We start from the raw sequence: 16,699 nt of genomic DNA on the forward strand, positions 1-16,699 counted from the left end.
GGATATCTGTGCAACTACCACTGCTGCCGCCACACTCTCTCTTTCTGTCTCGTTCTGTCTGTTTGTTCTCCATACTCTGCAAAGCAATCGTCTTCTCCTGTACACAATGGCTGCGATTTCTTCATTGCCTTGTGTGTTTCTCACATTGGGTTACAACAGCTGAAACTACATCACAAAACGCCTCTCTATCCCCCCAACCTTCTTTTTCTGTGTCTGTGCTCAAAGACTTCAGGTATGTGTATGAAATAGCCTGCACAAAGGTTGCACTGTTTGCTCTTTTTTCCCCCCAGTCACTTTATGTGATTTCCAGTTTAAGGTCAACAGTGAGCAGCACTTACAACACCACACAAAGAAACTGCTGTTGTCCTTTATGTCTTTGTGTATTGTTTTTCATTGTGTGTTTTCCACTTGGACTGCATAATCCTATGGATAATCTGAAGGGATGCTTGTTCTCTCTTACTTTTCTTTATTTTCTTCATGCATTTAGAGCTCAGTAGCACCAGTTGTTCACAGTTGAACACAGCTGTCCCTCCTCTGCCTTTCACTCTTGCTTATGTGTTCTCCAGTGCATGAAACAAGACAAGCAAACATAAAAGAGCTGCTGCTTTGTCTTTGTCACTTTTTGTCGTTAAAATGTCCACCAGTGCGTGTGTTATTAGCCAATAAAGTGGAATGGATAAGATGTCTGGGCTTCTGTGCTTTTGGTTACAAGACAGTGAAGTCTATTTGAGAAAGGTTTATAGGTGGAGCACGGGGTAGCTTTTATGGAAATACAGGTGAATTCATGCTGGAAGCTTTAGTCTCTCTCTCTCTCTCTCACACACACACACACATGCACACACATGCACACACTGATAATTCAGAGTCAATATTCTTCCTGACTATTTTCCGCCATGCCTATCAGTAGTGGAAAGACTCTGATTGCCTGGGTTAGGGGATATTCTGGGATGGTGTCACAGAGTGTAAATATAGATGCCACACCCTCTGCCTGAAATGCGTGTGCGTACACACACTCACATATATGCAATCTATTACTGTCCCGTTCAATAAAAAACATCTAAAGAGCACCATTTCCCATTGTCACAGCATGACATCACATACACACGACTTTTTTCTCTTCTGATGTTTTGAGGTAATTTCATAAAACAGTTTTGCTACAAGGTTTCAGCTTTAGGACCGAAGGCAATCCTTGGACTCCCACACATGTGCTCTGTGTTCTTAATTTACTCACCAGAGAAAACTGTTTTCTTTAAGGCTTGGGAATTGAATCCCAGACAGCTGAGATCCTCTTAAAGCAGTTTCCAGCGCACATCTGAGACCCCGGTTCAAAATAGTAATAGTTATAGAACTGCTTCTGCAGCACTGTTTGCATGCAAACATGCAAGAAAATTCCATATTATCTGATTCCCTGTTAAAGGTTGGCTCTATGGAAAGAGAATGTTTTTGTTTGTACTTTGTGTTGAAATGCATAGTATTGTGAAGGAAATTTTGGTCAAAAGCGAAAACGGCTAAAACAAAACAAGGGTTGGTGTATCACAAAGTATCTACAAACTTCTAGATTTAGTCAGAAACAGACCGAAAGACGGAAAATGAAGCATTCAAGATGTTACCCACCGTGGGCGATTTTAGAACTAACTGTGGTTGTGCAAGCTGAGCCTTTAACTTATGGCACAAAGCTTCTAAAATACAGAAAGTATTCATCCTGTGATACTGCTTTGGTTTTCTCCTTTCTTTTTGGCATGCTGAGGAACTAAATAAAACTGGATTTGGCTTTGCTCTGAACAGTGGAAAAAAAAAAAAAGAAAAGTGGAACCAGACCAAAAACACATGCCAGTGTAGCACAGTGAAGAATTATCTTTGTGGTTTTAATTGCTTTTGTAAGTAAGCAATATCCCCTCTTTGAGACAGAGAACCAGACAACAAGTCTATTCAACAGCAGCTGAATGAAGTGATTCACATGAAGCGGCTTCACAATCACAACTGTACTGTGGGTTACAATGCTGTCTCTTTGACCATTCACTGCTGCTCTGTTTATACCAGCGCGAATGTACTCCTGGTATTCGAGACAACATATGATGTTGATGTTATTTCAGCGTCGGTGATAAGCTACAGTAGCTGCCGGCCAACAGGGTCTCTTTCATGCAGAGATTTGATAGATGAGGAGGTGGAGCCTGACTCACAGATGCCAAATTGACCTAGAGCCTCTCCACTAATTTTCTGAGCGTGGCTCTGATCTCCATCTCTTATGTACTATGAAATAATAAATCCTCAAATAATACTGTTCATGTTGACTGAGCAGTTTGAACCTTTCTCCCACAGCTTGGAACTGGCAGAAGGCTGCGTCTGCTCTGAAGTAGTAGTTTGTGTGTCATTTTTGCAGTTTCTTCAGCTTTAGACTAGGTACTTCCTAACTGACCCAAAAGACATCCCATTTAGAGCCCCCCCCCAACTATGAACTGTTTTTCACCATGTTGTTGATGCACATATTATAAGGCAAAATCAATGTATTTCCAGGACCTGCCGAACATCTTCACTCTTTTTCAGGACGTGAATACACAGTCATATGCAAAACAAACACAAATATTGTTGATGTAGGACTGTAAGACATTGTTCAGTCTACTGGAAGCTATTCTTGTCCTGTCTCAGAGAAGACAAGGTGCAGCCCTGCCCAATTCTCACACCCTGCGAATGGAAAACACTTGCAGCCAAGTTTACAAAGCATCACAGTGGTGAGGGCTGGCTGGCTCTTTATTCATAGCACTGGTGATCTCATGGTCCAACTTCATTGGGGGAATAAGTGACTATCTAACAGCAATGCTTGATGTGGATCAGGAAGCACCTCCCAGAGACACAAATGCAGGAAGTGCCCAAAGAACCACATCACTCTCTCTCTCTTTCCCTCTCTTTTGTTTTTCAAATTCAATATCTCACTCTTCCCCCGGCAATTACGCCCTGATTTCACTCCACTGTCTTCTCTCTCCCTGTTTCTGCTTTATTAGTTTCTATGTCTCCTCTTCTCAGTTCTCATTTTCTACAATATTCAACTCATCTCTCTCATCTCCTTTCCTCTTCCTCTTCTCTTTCTCCATTCCTTGTCAGCTCTTAGTGCACTTGATTTCAGAGGAGATATGTATATGTACTCTTGGTGTTTGTTTTCACATTAGTGTGCAAGACCAATGTAGACTTTACTCTAAGGTTATAGAGCTTACCTGCAGAATCCCATACCTCCAGTACTTCCCCAGTTACTGTGTGTGTGTGTGTGTGTGTGTGTGTGTGTGTGTTGACCCTCAAATAATTTCCCAAATTTAGAGCTCTATGCTAGGACCTTGGTTTGATGTTCCAAATATGGCTGAAATGAAAGAATAGTATTGTTGATGCCCTCAATATGTCTACTTTTTCATATCGCAGCTAAAACCGGTCCTGCTCTTGATTTGAATCACCACATGTGATGCATACTTTAACTGGTGTTTTCAAGTCAGTGGAATAAGCTGGTTGAAATCAAATGTTTTTTTAGTATTTCCAATCTGGATCAAGTGGATAGGATGTAAAAATCTGTGCCAAAGGTGAGGACTAGTTTTTGGACTAGAAGGAAGAAAAGCAGGTGATGTGTCAACTTTTCGTTAAAGTTACTCTGTTAATCACACATGTTCAGTTTGCCAGACCAGACCAAAATTTAGGCAAAACATACTGTACAGCGAATATCACCATGGTGTCCGCTAATGTACCTGTGTATCAGGTCTTCCAGCCTTTTCCCTTGTTCTTCATCCTGCTCCAGCTGTTTCCGCCGTGCCTCTCCTTCCTCTGCTCCCATTCCCTGGAGGAGCCACCTCTCCCGCATGGCTTTGGACTGAGGAGGGAACAGAGACACAGTTAGGTGCTTGCTTACAGTGGCATTTCAGGTGATGTTAGCCAATGCAGCCATATGGAAAAATCTCCTCCTCAGTTTGACTGCAAATGTGAGCTGATCGTGTTTCTGAATGTCCAATGTGTCCATCTTAACAGGACTGGTTCAACATGATCAGCTTCTCTTTCTGACAGTAAAATGTCCATGTGAAGAGGAATTAGCATTGGCTTAGCTTTGCATAAAGCATTTCCAAAGCTGATCCTAGCTGGCAGTCTTTCATGCCTTTCCTTTATACTTCTTTATATTGTAATTACATGTAATGCATTAAAACTAAATGTGGACTCCTACATCAAAACACAGCAGCAGCAATGGCCACGTAAAGATCCACAGCAACGGCACAACACTCTTTAAAATCTATCTGGTCTGGTTGTGATATTCTTAGATACTATCAACAGCGTCATCATGTCGGCCCACACTTGCACAGTTTTAAGATAACACTGTTACTCACAAGAAAACAAGAATCCCATACAGTAATTTAACTTGGTTCTTTCATTTGGGACATTTGTGCTTCTCTGTTTCTTGCATATGAGCATTATGCTCTTTGATAGCAGCTATTCTTAGACAAACAACCTCAGAGATAGATACTGGAATGGAAATAAATAAAAGCATGTCTATTGTCCAGCTATTGACTAAAGAAACAACAAACTGTTCATCTAACCATAAATAAAGTATAATCTAAGACTTCTCTTTTCTCATAGCACTTCTTGGTTGTTTGGACTCGTTAGTAAAACCAGAAAAACTCTGGCTGTTTGGCTCTTATCTCAATGACAACAATGTTTATGTCACTAAGATGTACAATCTAGTTTAGACCTCACTTCAATCTTGCATCAGTACCAGTTATCTCGTCACTCAGAGGTTCTGTATTTCTTGTATATTTCAAAGATAAATGCCAGAGCTGTGTGTTTATGTTGCTAATGTCTTATATCTGTCTGGAACTTTCTTTTGTTACCACAACACATTAAAGCACTTAGCTTCACCTTTGGATGTTTACTGTCAAAGCTGCTTCTTGGCTTTGGATTGTACAGTTGACAATTAACAGTATGAGTGCCTCCACATGCACACACACTGACACACAGCACACAAAGAGCTGTGCAGAAATTATTCCAAAGCATTTTCCCACCTGCTGTCAGAATGTGGTAGAGGGACTATTTGTTTGTTTGTGTCTGTGTGTGTGGCTGCTGCACACCCACATAGCCAAGCTAACCTCACATAGATCATGTGCATCACATATTCAGAGTTGTTGGCCAGAAATAATTTTGAACGAAGCTCAAGTTGCACAACCCGTTTGTCAACTAGACTGAATGGATATGCTTTTATAAAATCGAGTTTTACTGTTGAATTGGAATTTAAATATTGACCTCCCTGTGGAATTTTATTAATAAAGCACTACTGTACAAAAAAATAGTACAATAATTTCACAATTTTAGCAGTCAACAAAACAGTAAAGATAAAGTTGTTGTGTAGGAAAACTGATCAGTTGTTTCCTCTGAGAAAAAACTCACTCCTCTCTCTCTCACGCTGTTTAATAGACTTTCCATTTCCTGTGAAGATCTGCACACAACCGCTCTGAGCTGGACTCTCCAAGGGAAGGTTTGGGGCTGTTTTGAAAGTGTTAGCTATACCTCAGAAACTGAAATAACCAATTGAGAAGAGACCATGAATCAAATTGCCAAAATATATAAATGCCAGAGGGAAAATCAGCCATACATTGAGGAGATGGGACTACAGCAGAAATTTCTGGGTAAGGTTAAATCACAGTGGTCTTTATAAGGTCCCAGACTGAGCTCAACACCTCCATTCTGAGAGGCTTGAATCATGCAGCTCAGAAGTCCTTATCAAATCTCGAGGCTCCAGTCTCCATTTCCTCTCCCAGGCCACTATGTCTCTGGGGAGCACACTACAAAGCCTGCTTCATGCTGCCTGGCTATGTGGCACTCAGAGGTAATGGCCATTAAATGGGACTTTGTGACCAGATGCTGATAAACATCTGGAGTTCAAGCCTGCTGGTGTTGTATGCATGAAAACCAAATAAGACTACACAGACTGTACAGGGACTTGTTTCCATGTTTAGCTCGAGGAAAGCAGTAACATATTTGGATGCATTCAAATGATATCTCTGACTTCTGTTCATTTTACTGGGAATAGGTACAAGAAATGTTATGATAAGTGTATAACTGGCTCTTTGCTTTGTTCACCTATGGTGGCTCTATAAAAGGCTGATAAGCAAGATTGCATCGTTTCCTGTGCAGCACAACGGAGCTGCCGGATGGAGCACCTAAGCAGGGCACCCTGGTGGCCTAACCATCAACTGAAACAGCCCCCAGTTTGAATCTGGCTGGAAACCCCCATCTTTCTCCCCCCAGTTCATGTCATCCCTTTACTGCCAAATGTCTACTAAAGGCTTAAAGTGCCCAAATTCATGACTAAAATCACTGATTACTGATTTGCCCAGGGCTTTATGCAATGCAACACTGATCAGATAAAACACCACAAGCTGGTAGCCTAAAGTGTAGTCACTGCAGTAGTCTAAAATGTGCACAGCTGATGTAATTTGTAATTTGTTATGATTATTACTTCCCATGGACAGCAATCAATATCAACTCCAAAAAAATGTAAACACACAGCCACAGACAACAAATGTGTAGGTTATATGTATTGTTTGCATATAGACATAAAATTGATGGAAAACATCTATTTGCAAATGATAAACTTTTCAGGTTCAAATTCAGACACACTAAACTGACCAGTAAGGTTAAGATTAGGCTTAACGTATGCTTTGCAGCTGGGCCCGGACTGTCGAAATCTGGAAACCCAAGCCTCTGATCAAACCCGGCTGCAACATCTGCATTAAAGGTTGAAATGCATCGAACACACTGCTTTGATAGCCAAACACACACTACGCACGTGGCTTTAATCAATGTTCCTCATTTGTTGATATTTCCACAAAAGGTTGTTAAATGCTGGCATGCAGGAATCAAACTTATTAACATAAGGAATGATTCATGCCAAGTGTGTTTAAAGGCTCTAATTAGAGAATGGAATATATTTTTTATTGCAAATATTAAAACTGGCTACCATAGGCATTTGTAGTATAATTGGCATCCACAATCTTTACTCCACCCTCCCTGCATCTGTGCAGCATTTAGAGCTGCAGGATTTTCCCAGCAGTTCCTCTGATCAACAGTCAAAAAAATGCAAATTAGTGAGCTCATGATACTGTACGTTAATTGATTAAGAGCCAGTAGAAATGATTTTAGAATGAAACTTTTTTATTTTACTCTTCATCTTTATCTTTATCCTTAAATATTCTAAACATAAAATGTCTTTTTTTTTTTAAGAACCCAAGTCTTAAATGTCATGAGCAGGATGTATTTTAACGTCACATGGTGTGTCAGCCTTCAAAGTGTACAGTGATCTGATGTGTCTCCACCTGACAGGACAGGTCATGTGTTTTACTGAGCTTGTGTGTGAGGTCAAGGGACTGATTTTTCATTGGCTGAAAGGTTCAAGAACTCCACATAAATTAGCTGTTGCCTAAAAGCTGTTAATTTTTTTCAAACTCACAATCTGTCAGCAGTTTGTGTCTCCGTTTACACAGCACTTAGTGTTTGAACGTCAAATCGGTGTTTACTTCCAACAGAATCTGGGCTTACTAGCAGAGGCTGGCAGTAATTGTTAAGGGATATGTTTATGTGTATTTGGATTTTGAGTGTTTCTCTGGAAAGAAGAAAGCAGCCAGCACACCCCGCTTGACCAAAGGAAACTCTTCTCTAATGTGCCGACTCACCAGGAGCACTGAGATGTAGATGTTTGGAAGGAAGGAATACTACCTGTACATATTTATATATTTAATTACGTGTGTGCTCATATTTATCTGTGCGCACATGTAACTGAATGCAGGTAGAAGCAACATCATGTATCTTTCAGAGCACACTCTGTCTCCTCATCTCTCTATGATATTTAGGGTCAAGGCAAGAACTGTGTTCAGGAAAAAAAAGAATGAGGCACAGAGTAGATTAAGAGTGATGAATGTGTGTCACACACATTTGTGAGTGTCATCACTGACTTCATTCATCCTAACCTTTGGTCGCTACCTTACCTTCACCTTTACACTGACCTCATTCTAATCCAACCCCCTACCTCAATATCAGCCCAAATAACATCAAGTCTTAAGCAGTTCTTCACCTCTTTTCTCTCACATACACGAGTCTGCAGTTTTGCAATGTTTGACGCAGTTCTAGACACAATGAAAATATTTAGTCAATGGACATAAAACTGTAAATAAAGAGAGAGATCCCGAGATATATAATCATGCAGAAATTTTGTAATGTATCCCAGTAGATATAAAAGCTATATTTTTTAATGTCATCTTTGCCTCTCCTCACAGTGTCGATACAGCTTCTCTTTTGACACTGCTGACTGAGATCAAGAGTCTTCTTCTTACTTTAAATAATTGCTGGATCAAAAACCTTCACACATCTTATTCATAATCAGAACGGCACAAAACAGAAACAATAAAACAAATAAATAAATATACTGCAACAAAAACCAACCTTGAGATGCTGCAGTTGTAGTACCAGGTCATCGAGCTGGTTTCTTTTGTCTTCAATCTCAGTTTGTCGTTTCCGCTTCTCCTACAAGGACAAAAGAAAAAAAAAAAGACAGTTTAATTCTCCATTTAGAAGAGGAAATTTAAAAATATAATTAATTTAGATTTATATTGTTGAAAGTTTCATGAGTGAACTGGGGGGGTAGTGAAAATAAGCGGTTGAAAAGTTGAGCATGGTGATGCACTAATGCATGCTGTTGTATTGATTATTTCAGTGTTACTGCTCATCAAGAGGAAATCCTTTGGGGGCAGTTGAAGTTTCATACATTCAATTGAAAGGTCTTGATGGATTCTTACAGTACAGTATACAGTATACTGTCTGACTTGATTTACATGTTAGGAGATTTATGTTACAGAAGCTACATCCAAGATTTCCCCTGACTCTGGTTTCAACAATACAGCAAACTAATGAGGGCAATTAGACATTAACACATAACACAAATGACTTCTTACACTGGAAAGATGGAAAGAAAATGCTCCCTTAGGCAGACAGGAAGTGAAGTATTATAGGGGTCAGAGGTCAGGGCTTATCGAGGGTGGAGTGGGGGTTCAGTGTCCACAGGAGTCCACAGGATCTAAACTGGAGTGATTAGGCCTTGAAGTCTTAAAATGGTGCTAAGGGCTGAACTTGAGGTGGGGCACAATCCTTAACTTTACAGTATGTGGAGATGAATTATTCTGATGTTTGGAGGTTGGGCTGGGCGTGAGTGGGAGGTCTGAAACTAAAAAAAATAAATAAATTGAACAGACTGAGGCCATGTGGAGTCACTATATGCATGGGAATATAAACAAAGCAGATCCCAGAGCAACTCTGTTTGGGGCTGAAGGGCATGAGATACTGTAGATGTGTTTGTGGCTTTATCTCTCACTCAGTGGGAGCAGAACGAGGATTTGTGGGACGTTTCCTGTTGGTTAAATAAAACCGCCAGGGAAAACCCCAAAATGTGAATAGGCATAAGACCCCCTCTCAAAGGGAGCAAAACTCAGTGCGGAGTGACACAGAATAAAATAAAGAGGAGGACTGAGAGCAGAGGAGTAAAACGGAAAAAGGACATAGCAGAAAAATAGAACAGCATAGAAAAGGCGTTAGAGGATCAGAAAACATTGAATTCAAGCTGGAGGCTTGCAGAAAATCATTATTTCCAATATAGGTGTTGTTTCACTACTTTTTTATTGGTCTGGAAATAAAATCTAAATTTATTTTTGTTTCACTTTTCACCAGAAAAATCACAGCAATGGCTGTCTGTTCCAAAGCTTAATGCAGCTTATGTTTACATTTTCACAATGCGTGACCTGTTGTGGATTGTGTGAATAATGGTTATTGCCTCTCAGAAGCAAAGTCAGAAGTAGTGTGACATTGTCAGAACACCGGCAACTATCCTTGGGTGGAGGCTGCATCTGACTTTTCCACCAGAGACTGCTCTTCTCTCACTAACAGTCAACAATGGCTACAGTCTTTCCATGCCTGCGACCTTGTAGTTGGAGTTACCTAAAATTAACCAAACCATAGAAGTAGCAGATCAGAAAAATTTAATATAAACTGTTTTAGTGCCATTCCCATTGGTTTTTTTTTTTTTTTTTTTTTATTGAAGGCATTGAGAGTCACACTGATCAGCTGCAACGTTAAAACCACCTGATTGATATTTTCAGGTCACAGACCCAAGGTTTCCCTGCAGAACATTGCATTGTGAACAGATGATTAATGTTATTCACTTCACCTGTCAGTGGTTTTAATGTTGCGGTTGTATTTTCTCACTGAGAGTATTTTTTAAGCTTATATTACATACAGCAGAGAGGTGACAGGGTTGTGGTTCATGGTCGGTATCTTAACCCCAGAGCAACAGGGTCACCTCTACATTGTCATGTACTGGAGGCTGAAGGAGGAAGTGCTGTTCAGAAGGACATGCTGAGTTGTCCACGCTATGAGAGGACCCTGTTTCTGGTCAACCATGGTGTCTTCTTTTTGCAAGGAATAGATACAACTTTTTGATTAATAGGAATACAAATACAATCTGAGTGAAAACACACTCTAAGAGATTGTGCCTCCCTTAAACAGAACTGGAAAAGATTCTTGTGAACATCACTGATCCAAAAAGCTGAACGGCACGGAGGAAATGCAAAACAGAAAACTGGACTTGCTGGGAGAACACATCACAAAGATTATGAAAACATCTGCGCCAAACCTGAGGTCATCTCTCTCTCTCTCAATCTCTATATCTCACACACACACACACCACAGTAACCTACACAGCAGCAGTTCCCATAGCTTGTGAAGCACAGTCAGAGAACCAGAAGTCTGGTCACCAGATGTCAAGGACTGTTAAGGACATGTGGTTGAGGAATGGGCAAAACACACACAAATCCACATTCACAGAAACACACGAAAGCAAATGCACATACAGGCATGAATACGTACACACAGATAATTAGACACTAATATCCCCAAATTGCAAAAGTACTCAGTCAAGTTGTGTGGATTCTGTAACGGAGAATCCTTGACTACAGAAATGCCCACAGACAGATGCTTGGCATCTGTAGATCAAAGACAGTTTGGGTGCCATTTGCTTTCTGTCACACTGCAGAAATAAAAGGTGTAGAGCGGGCATTCCCATCAACACCAATGCGCTGCTCTAAACAAAGTACTATGCACTAAAAGGTTGCAACACACTGCAGAAACATCCTCAGTCCCAGATATGGACTCTGGCAATGATAATATGAAAGGGGTCAGATCGAATACTGCAAACTCTTACAGTTTTAGAAATTGTCATACAACGAGCCAACTTCAGAATGTTTCTCTTGATCAAAATCCTAGTTTAACAATGTCTTGGCACAATTTCTTGGACCATAATACTTTTGTGGAGAAAATGTGAATTTCAATCATAATGCTTCTTAAATCTTATGTACACACTCAATGAAAAACACTGGAGTGGGTTTTAGTGCAATGAAGAGTTCAACTGTGGAGGTCTATTCATCCCGCTGGGGTCACAGAGTTCCTATTATGAAGGAGTGTTGGACCAGTTCGTAAGTCCAGATATCACTTTTTAATCAAAACAGAAATTCTTTGGTTGCAGGGATTGTCAAGGGATGTCAATTTGAAACGGAAACTGATAAGTTCATAAAAAATGAGTTGAATGTACACAAGAAAAGACCCCAAGCCCTACTCTGTTCACTGTACTTTCCCTCAGAGGACACGTCCTCCTCCTCAGGAAAATATGCTGACATTCTTGGTGACACACTCATGACTTCCCACACTCTGACTCACTGAGTGTTTGGCCCCAGTTGGCTCTTAAACGAGGGACATCACTTTTCCCACTACTGTTGACACCATCCAAAAAGTTGGACACCAATGCAGAATTCTGTGTTCAACATTCAATATGTTTGAAGCCCAGTAGAGATGTTTACTTTGTTGTGTTCTTGTTGGTTTGTCTAGCTTCACAAGTCAACCAAAAGTCAGGAGGACTGGACAGAATTTAGTAACCTCTCATCCTACAGGGTTGAACATTTTGGCAGTGGACTAGACTTACAGTATCTGATTACAGCACAATGAACTTTCACTCTTCTTCTGTGGTGTTCATACCAGAAAGGACAGAATTTAGGGAGCTCAAAGTCTAAGTCTGATGTGTCTGCTAAGCCTACGTCTTTGGATTTTTGGGTGGTTTCCCATGGCAGATTCGTATAATGACCTCAGCTCTGAAGATAGATCATAATCACTTGTACCGGTAATCCTAAAATAGCCAAATAAACAATATTAGATTTTCAAGCAGGTGTACCAGGGTCCGAGCCCTCCAGACGTCAGAGTCAACAAAATAGCCAATCCATGAACACAAAAATGGAGAAATAAAGGTGTCAGAACTTGCATGTAAACATGTAAGCACCTGAATGCAAACACACACCTCCCTTTAAACAGCATTCTGCACCACTGTAAACCCATAAACCTGGCATGAGGTCACACAGACATGATTATAATGTGGTGAAGCAGTGATGCTTTGATTCAGTGCTCTGCTGCTCCTTGAGTGAAGTGAGCTGCCGATTTGATGGGTCACATTCTGCACATGCCAACACACCCAGTGGAGACATTTCACAGTGAAGATCATCTTCCACTAAGTGGGTAGCCATACCTGAACACTTAGAGAACAGAGACTGAAATGGACCTGTTGGTTTGAATATCTTGGGCTTGATTCTACACTTACTGCACTAGAATGTTTTTTGGACAATAAACAATAAGCAAGTACCTACAGTCTGAATGCAGAAATTTTGTGCTGAAACAACTAATCGAACAATTTTAGTGATGATGAAGTAAAACTTATCATTTGTTGCAAAAAACACCTGCAGGCCTTCAGTAAGAAAATGTCCATTTTGCTATCATTGGTGACTATATGTGATGTCCTTCTCAGACAATGATAATTTGTGATGTCTGGAGAGAACAGAATGCTAACCTGGTAAGTCCTTAGCAAAAGGTGGTGTCGGCAAATGCAAACTTAGCACATCATTGAAATGTCTTGCATGCTGTTGTCATGCGATAGTAGCAGGTGGTGACTATACTCATCGTGTCCATATTGAGGAGAGACATGAGCATGCGCACGCGCCCCCTCTCCTGATTCATGAAGCAACAAACAATCTTACTATCAACAATGAGACTAATATTGTGTTGCATTCATAGGTGTATCTGCAAAAATGACCTTTGCTGCAGGTCAGCATCTCTGCCCTCTACTGCGTTTCTCCACTCCGCATTGTTTTCTATCCAATTAAGCTCAAATGTCATGAAAATCATTTCAAAACCAACAGTGCCCACTAGAGCTGCATTCCAGCTTCTCCTGTCCCTTTGAACCCTAACCCCACTTGCTTGCACGCATGCACCCACACACACACGCACACACACACACAAACACACCAAAGCGTCCAGTAGACAGCTGCTGCTAATTTTAGATGGCATGTAATGCCTGGCCTGTCCCAGACCCCCTACTGCCCAACAAACTACATCCCCCCCTTCCTCCTCAAAATGACTTTGCCCCAAGCACCCACCCCCATAAACTACTAAAGCCCAAAAACCAAACCTCCCCTGGCCACCTCCTGCTTCTCCAGGATCCAGTCTGCTCAGATGGTAAATATGGTAAATATTCAAAACCTAAGATACTTTTCAAGAAGCCCAGGAAGCAATCATATGTGGGTTGGTGGAACTTAACATATCGACATGGTGACTCCAGTGGCCCATTAAAAACCAGTGTGTGTCCTTATGCTATCCAATTTAATGGTACAGATGAGGGAATCCGACAGCCTTTTTTGACCAGATAAATCAGTTCCCATATTAACAAAAAACTAAAGATGACAAACATCTGCTAAATAGACGGGAAATATTTGATTAAAATGCTAACTGAGGACTAGAAATTAGAGTAAAAACTCACCTCAGATAAAGCGTATGAACACAATGATTTAGTCAGGTGTTTTTGATAGCGAGAAAATAACAGACATAGGGATAAACAGTCTTTTATGGTGGTTATTTTAAAGTTCAGCGCTGGTCAATGTTTCCAGTATACGTCGATCTATAAGAAACTGCACAAACTGAAACTCTACATGCCTGCAGACAGCCCAGCCCCCCACTATATTTACCTCTCTTAACGCAACCCATTACCCTGCACCTCCACTGCATGCCACAGTCACAAATCTCAGTGCATGCCAAGGTCTAGCTACAGCATCCCCCTCACCTTCATGCTGCCCCACTTACTTCCCTCTGTTAGACCTCACTAAGTGGATCCAGAACACTGACCAGCTTTGAGAGCTACTTCGCACAGATACTCCAGGGAGATTAACTCCGATTCAAGAAAATACAATAATTCATAAATACTTATTAGCCTTACAGTGCTGTTAATAATACTCATTAATACTCATACAGCAACAAGAGAAACAACAGACACAGAGATTTGGATTCTGAGCTGAGGATGTTATTGGAATGAAATATCTCTGGGTCTCTGTCTCAGTGCCTGCAGTTGTTATTTCCTCTTTGCCACACACATACACTCACAGCCATCATCACAGCCCTCATGCACCACTTCCTAATTCCCGTTAGACTTGGCCCCAAATGATCTGCGGCCTTGTATGTGTTTCAGACTGCCTTTTCTTTTTTTTTTGGGGGGGGGGGGGGTTCCTAAGGGCTGAGGTCATATCACAGACAATACAGAGAAGTTAGTGAATGAGTGCATGCAAAGACATACACGCACACACACTCACAGAAACACACACACTCACACACACACATGCATTTGGCATTTGCGGTTGGCAGGCCACACGGGCAACACATAATTAGAAAGAAGAAGCACTCATCATTCATTGGCTGATCTCAAAACCACACACAGGGTTTAGGTGAACACACACCAATTTCCAAAAAACACACAGGCTCTCATACACACACACCCATATACATATACACACATGCAATCAGTTTTTTGAGGGAAGCATGACCAGGCCGTGTTCCCTCCGACTGCTGTAATTACATGTTAATAATATACCAATTACAGGTCTGTATTTAACAACATGACATCACAACTGTTCCCTAATCTGACCAATTAGTAACCATGGAAACCTGCACTGTTGGCAGCTGAGAGGCCGTAATCACTATCAGAATGTGGGAATCTTTGTTTGTTTGTGTATGTGTGGAAGACAAATGAGCCAATTGACTAATCAGCTCTTAGATTAAACACTGGCAAATGTCCCACCTTTTGTTGTACTGAATGATTAACCCTTTAATAAGTCTTGGAAAACTATGGGCAATACTTTTCTTAAAAAAAAAAAAATGCAATCAAACTGACCATTGCTTTCCTGTAAAATGTGTAACATAACATAAGTAACATAAGTGTAACATAACTGTGGAAAATTAGAACTTTTATTCTAGAATCACATTTCTGTTGTGTAATGTTGCATATCAGCCCTTTGGAAATACATTTTTCAAACCATATTTGCATCTTTTAGCAGTTGTAAAAAAAAAGAAATGTATGTGGAAAATTAAATGTTAAAATTAATTAAAATTTTACCCAAGCTTTAGGATAATCAAATTATGTTTTCCCATATTGACCGTATTCATAATAAGAACTTATACAGGTCATTTTATAATGCGTTATTGTAAAGAAGACTTAAATGTAAATTCTTACTACAATGTCTCTCTCAAACTGCTGTGATTAAGCAGATAGATATGATGCAGCCGCTGATTCACAGCCATTAGTGCTATGCTTAATTCATGAGCCACACAGCACACAGACCTGTCACTCTGGTAAATGAACTTTGTACTGACAGCTGTCTGCTACCTGACAGTGTTTTTTTGGGGGGCAATTCAATAAAGAAGCATAGCAAGAACATCAAACCTGAAGTCCATATGACATATTAATTACAGTGCTGGATTCACGAAGACAGGGAGACAACTTGTCTAATCCTTGGTTCTAATTCTTGATGAAGCTTCCAATTTGGCTCGAGATCTTCTAAAGTATTGATGAGGTCAGACACTGATGGTGATGACAATGAAATCTCAGCATATCTATTATTGATGAAATCATTAGCATACCAGCTGTATAGCGGAGACACTGAGTGTATGCACTGTACACCTCTCAACAGGGGTTCAACTAATGCTTATTTGGAAAACCAGACAAGCCAAGACAACAGTTGATAAATTCAGTACCTATAATCAATCAAACATTGCCCTGGAACAGACTTTAATCCAGTGTTTTCAGTGTGCTAAAACTGCCACTAGATTAGGAAATGCTTTTTCTTGACTGACAGTCAGAAGAGGTTTTATAACCTCCTCCCCCTTTCCCCTGAGATTCTCTAGGAAAACTTATCCAGCTACTGAATTTACACTGGACCTGCATGGCTGGCTCAGTCAGTGGCTTGCAGAGTGCTTAGCTGCTTCAGAGAGTTGTTAGTAGTATTAATGTAATAGTAACCCTTCTATATTTAAATGCCTGTTAGGGCTTGAAAGCTGTTGGTCCTATTACTGATATAGTGCAAACACACACACACACACACACACACACAGAGCTGAGACAAGACAGACACTCATGGATGAGACAAAGAGGCCCAAATGATTTTCAACAACCAACCTTACTTTAAACATGTGTCAAAACTCTTGGCACTCACATTAAGATCTTATGGTACTTCAGGTCAGAATCAGACTGGATAGTAATGCTGTTTATCACAGCTGC

The 16,699-nt window shown here is 40.5% G+C and overlaps 1 protein-coding gene across 8 annotated transcripts in view; it reads right to left on the reverse strand.

The window, feature by feature from the left end:
• LOC124051377 (A-kinase anchor protein 2) overlaps positions 1-16,699 on the reverse strand; it is a 78,728-nt gene that overhangs the window by 47,176 nt on the left and 14,853 nt on the right. For all 8 annotated transcript variants that reach the window (XM_046374686.1, XM_046374688.1, XM_046374685.1 and 5 more), the window contains 2 exons: positions 8,458-8,538; positions 3,726-3,847 (listed from right to left, as the gene is read on the reverse strand). In XM_046374686.1, the coding sequence (XP_046230642.1) occupies positions 3,726-3,847; positions 8,458-8,538 (203 nt within the window). The remainder of the gene's footprint in view (positions 1-3,725; positions 3,848-8,457; positions 8,539-16,699) is intronic.

The sequence above is a fragment of the Scatophagus argus genome, chromosome 20, assembly GCF_020382885.2.
Source record: "Scatophagus argus isolate fScaArg1 chromosome 20, fScaArg1.pri, whole genome shotgun sequence".
NCBI lineage: Eukaryota > Metazoa > Chordata > Actinopteri > Scatophagidae > Scatophagus > Scatophagus argus.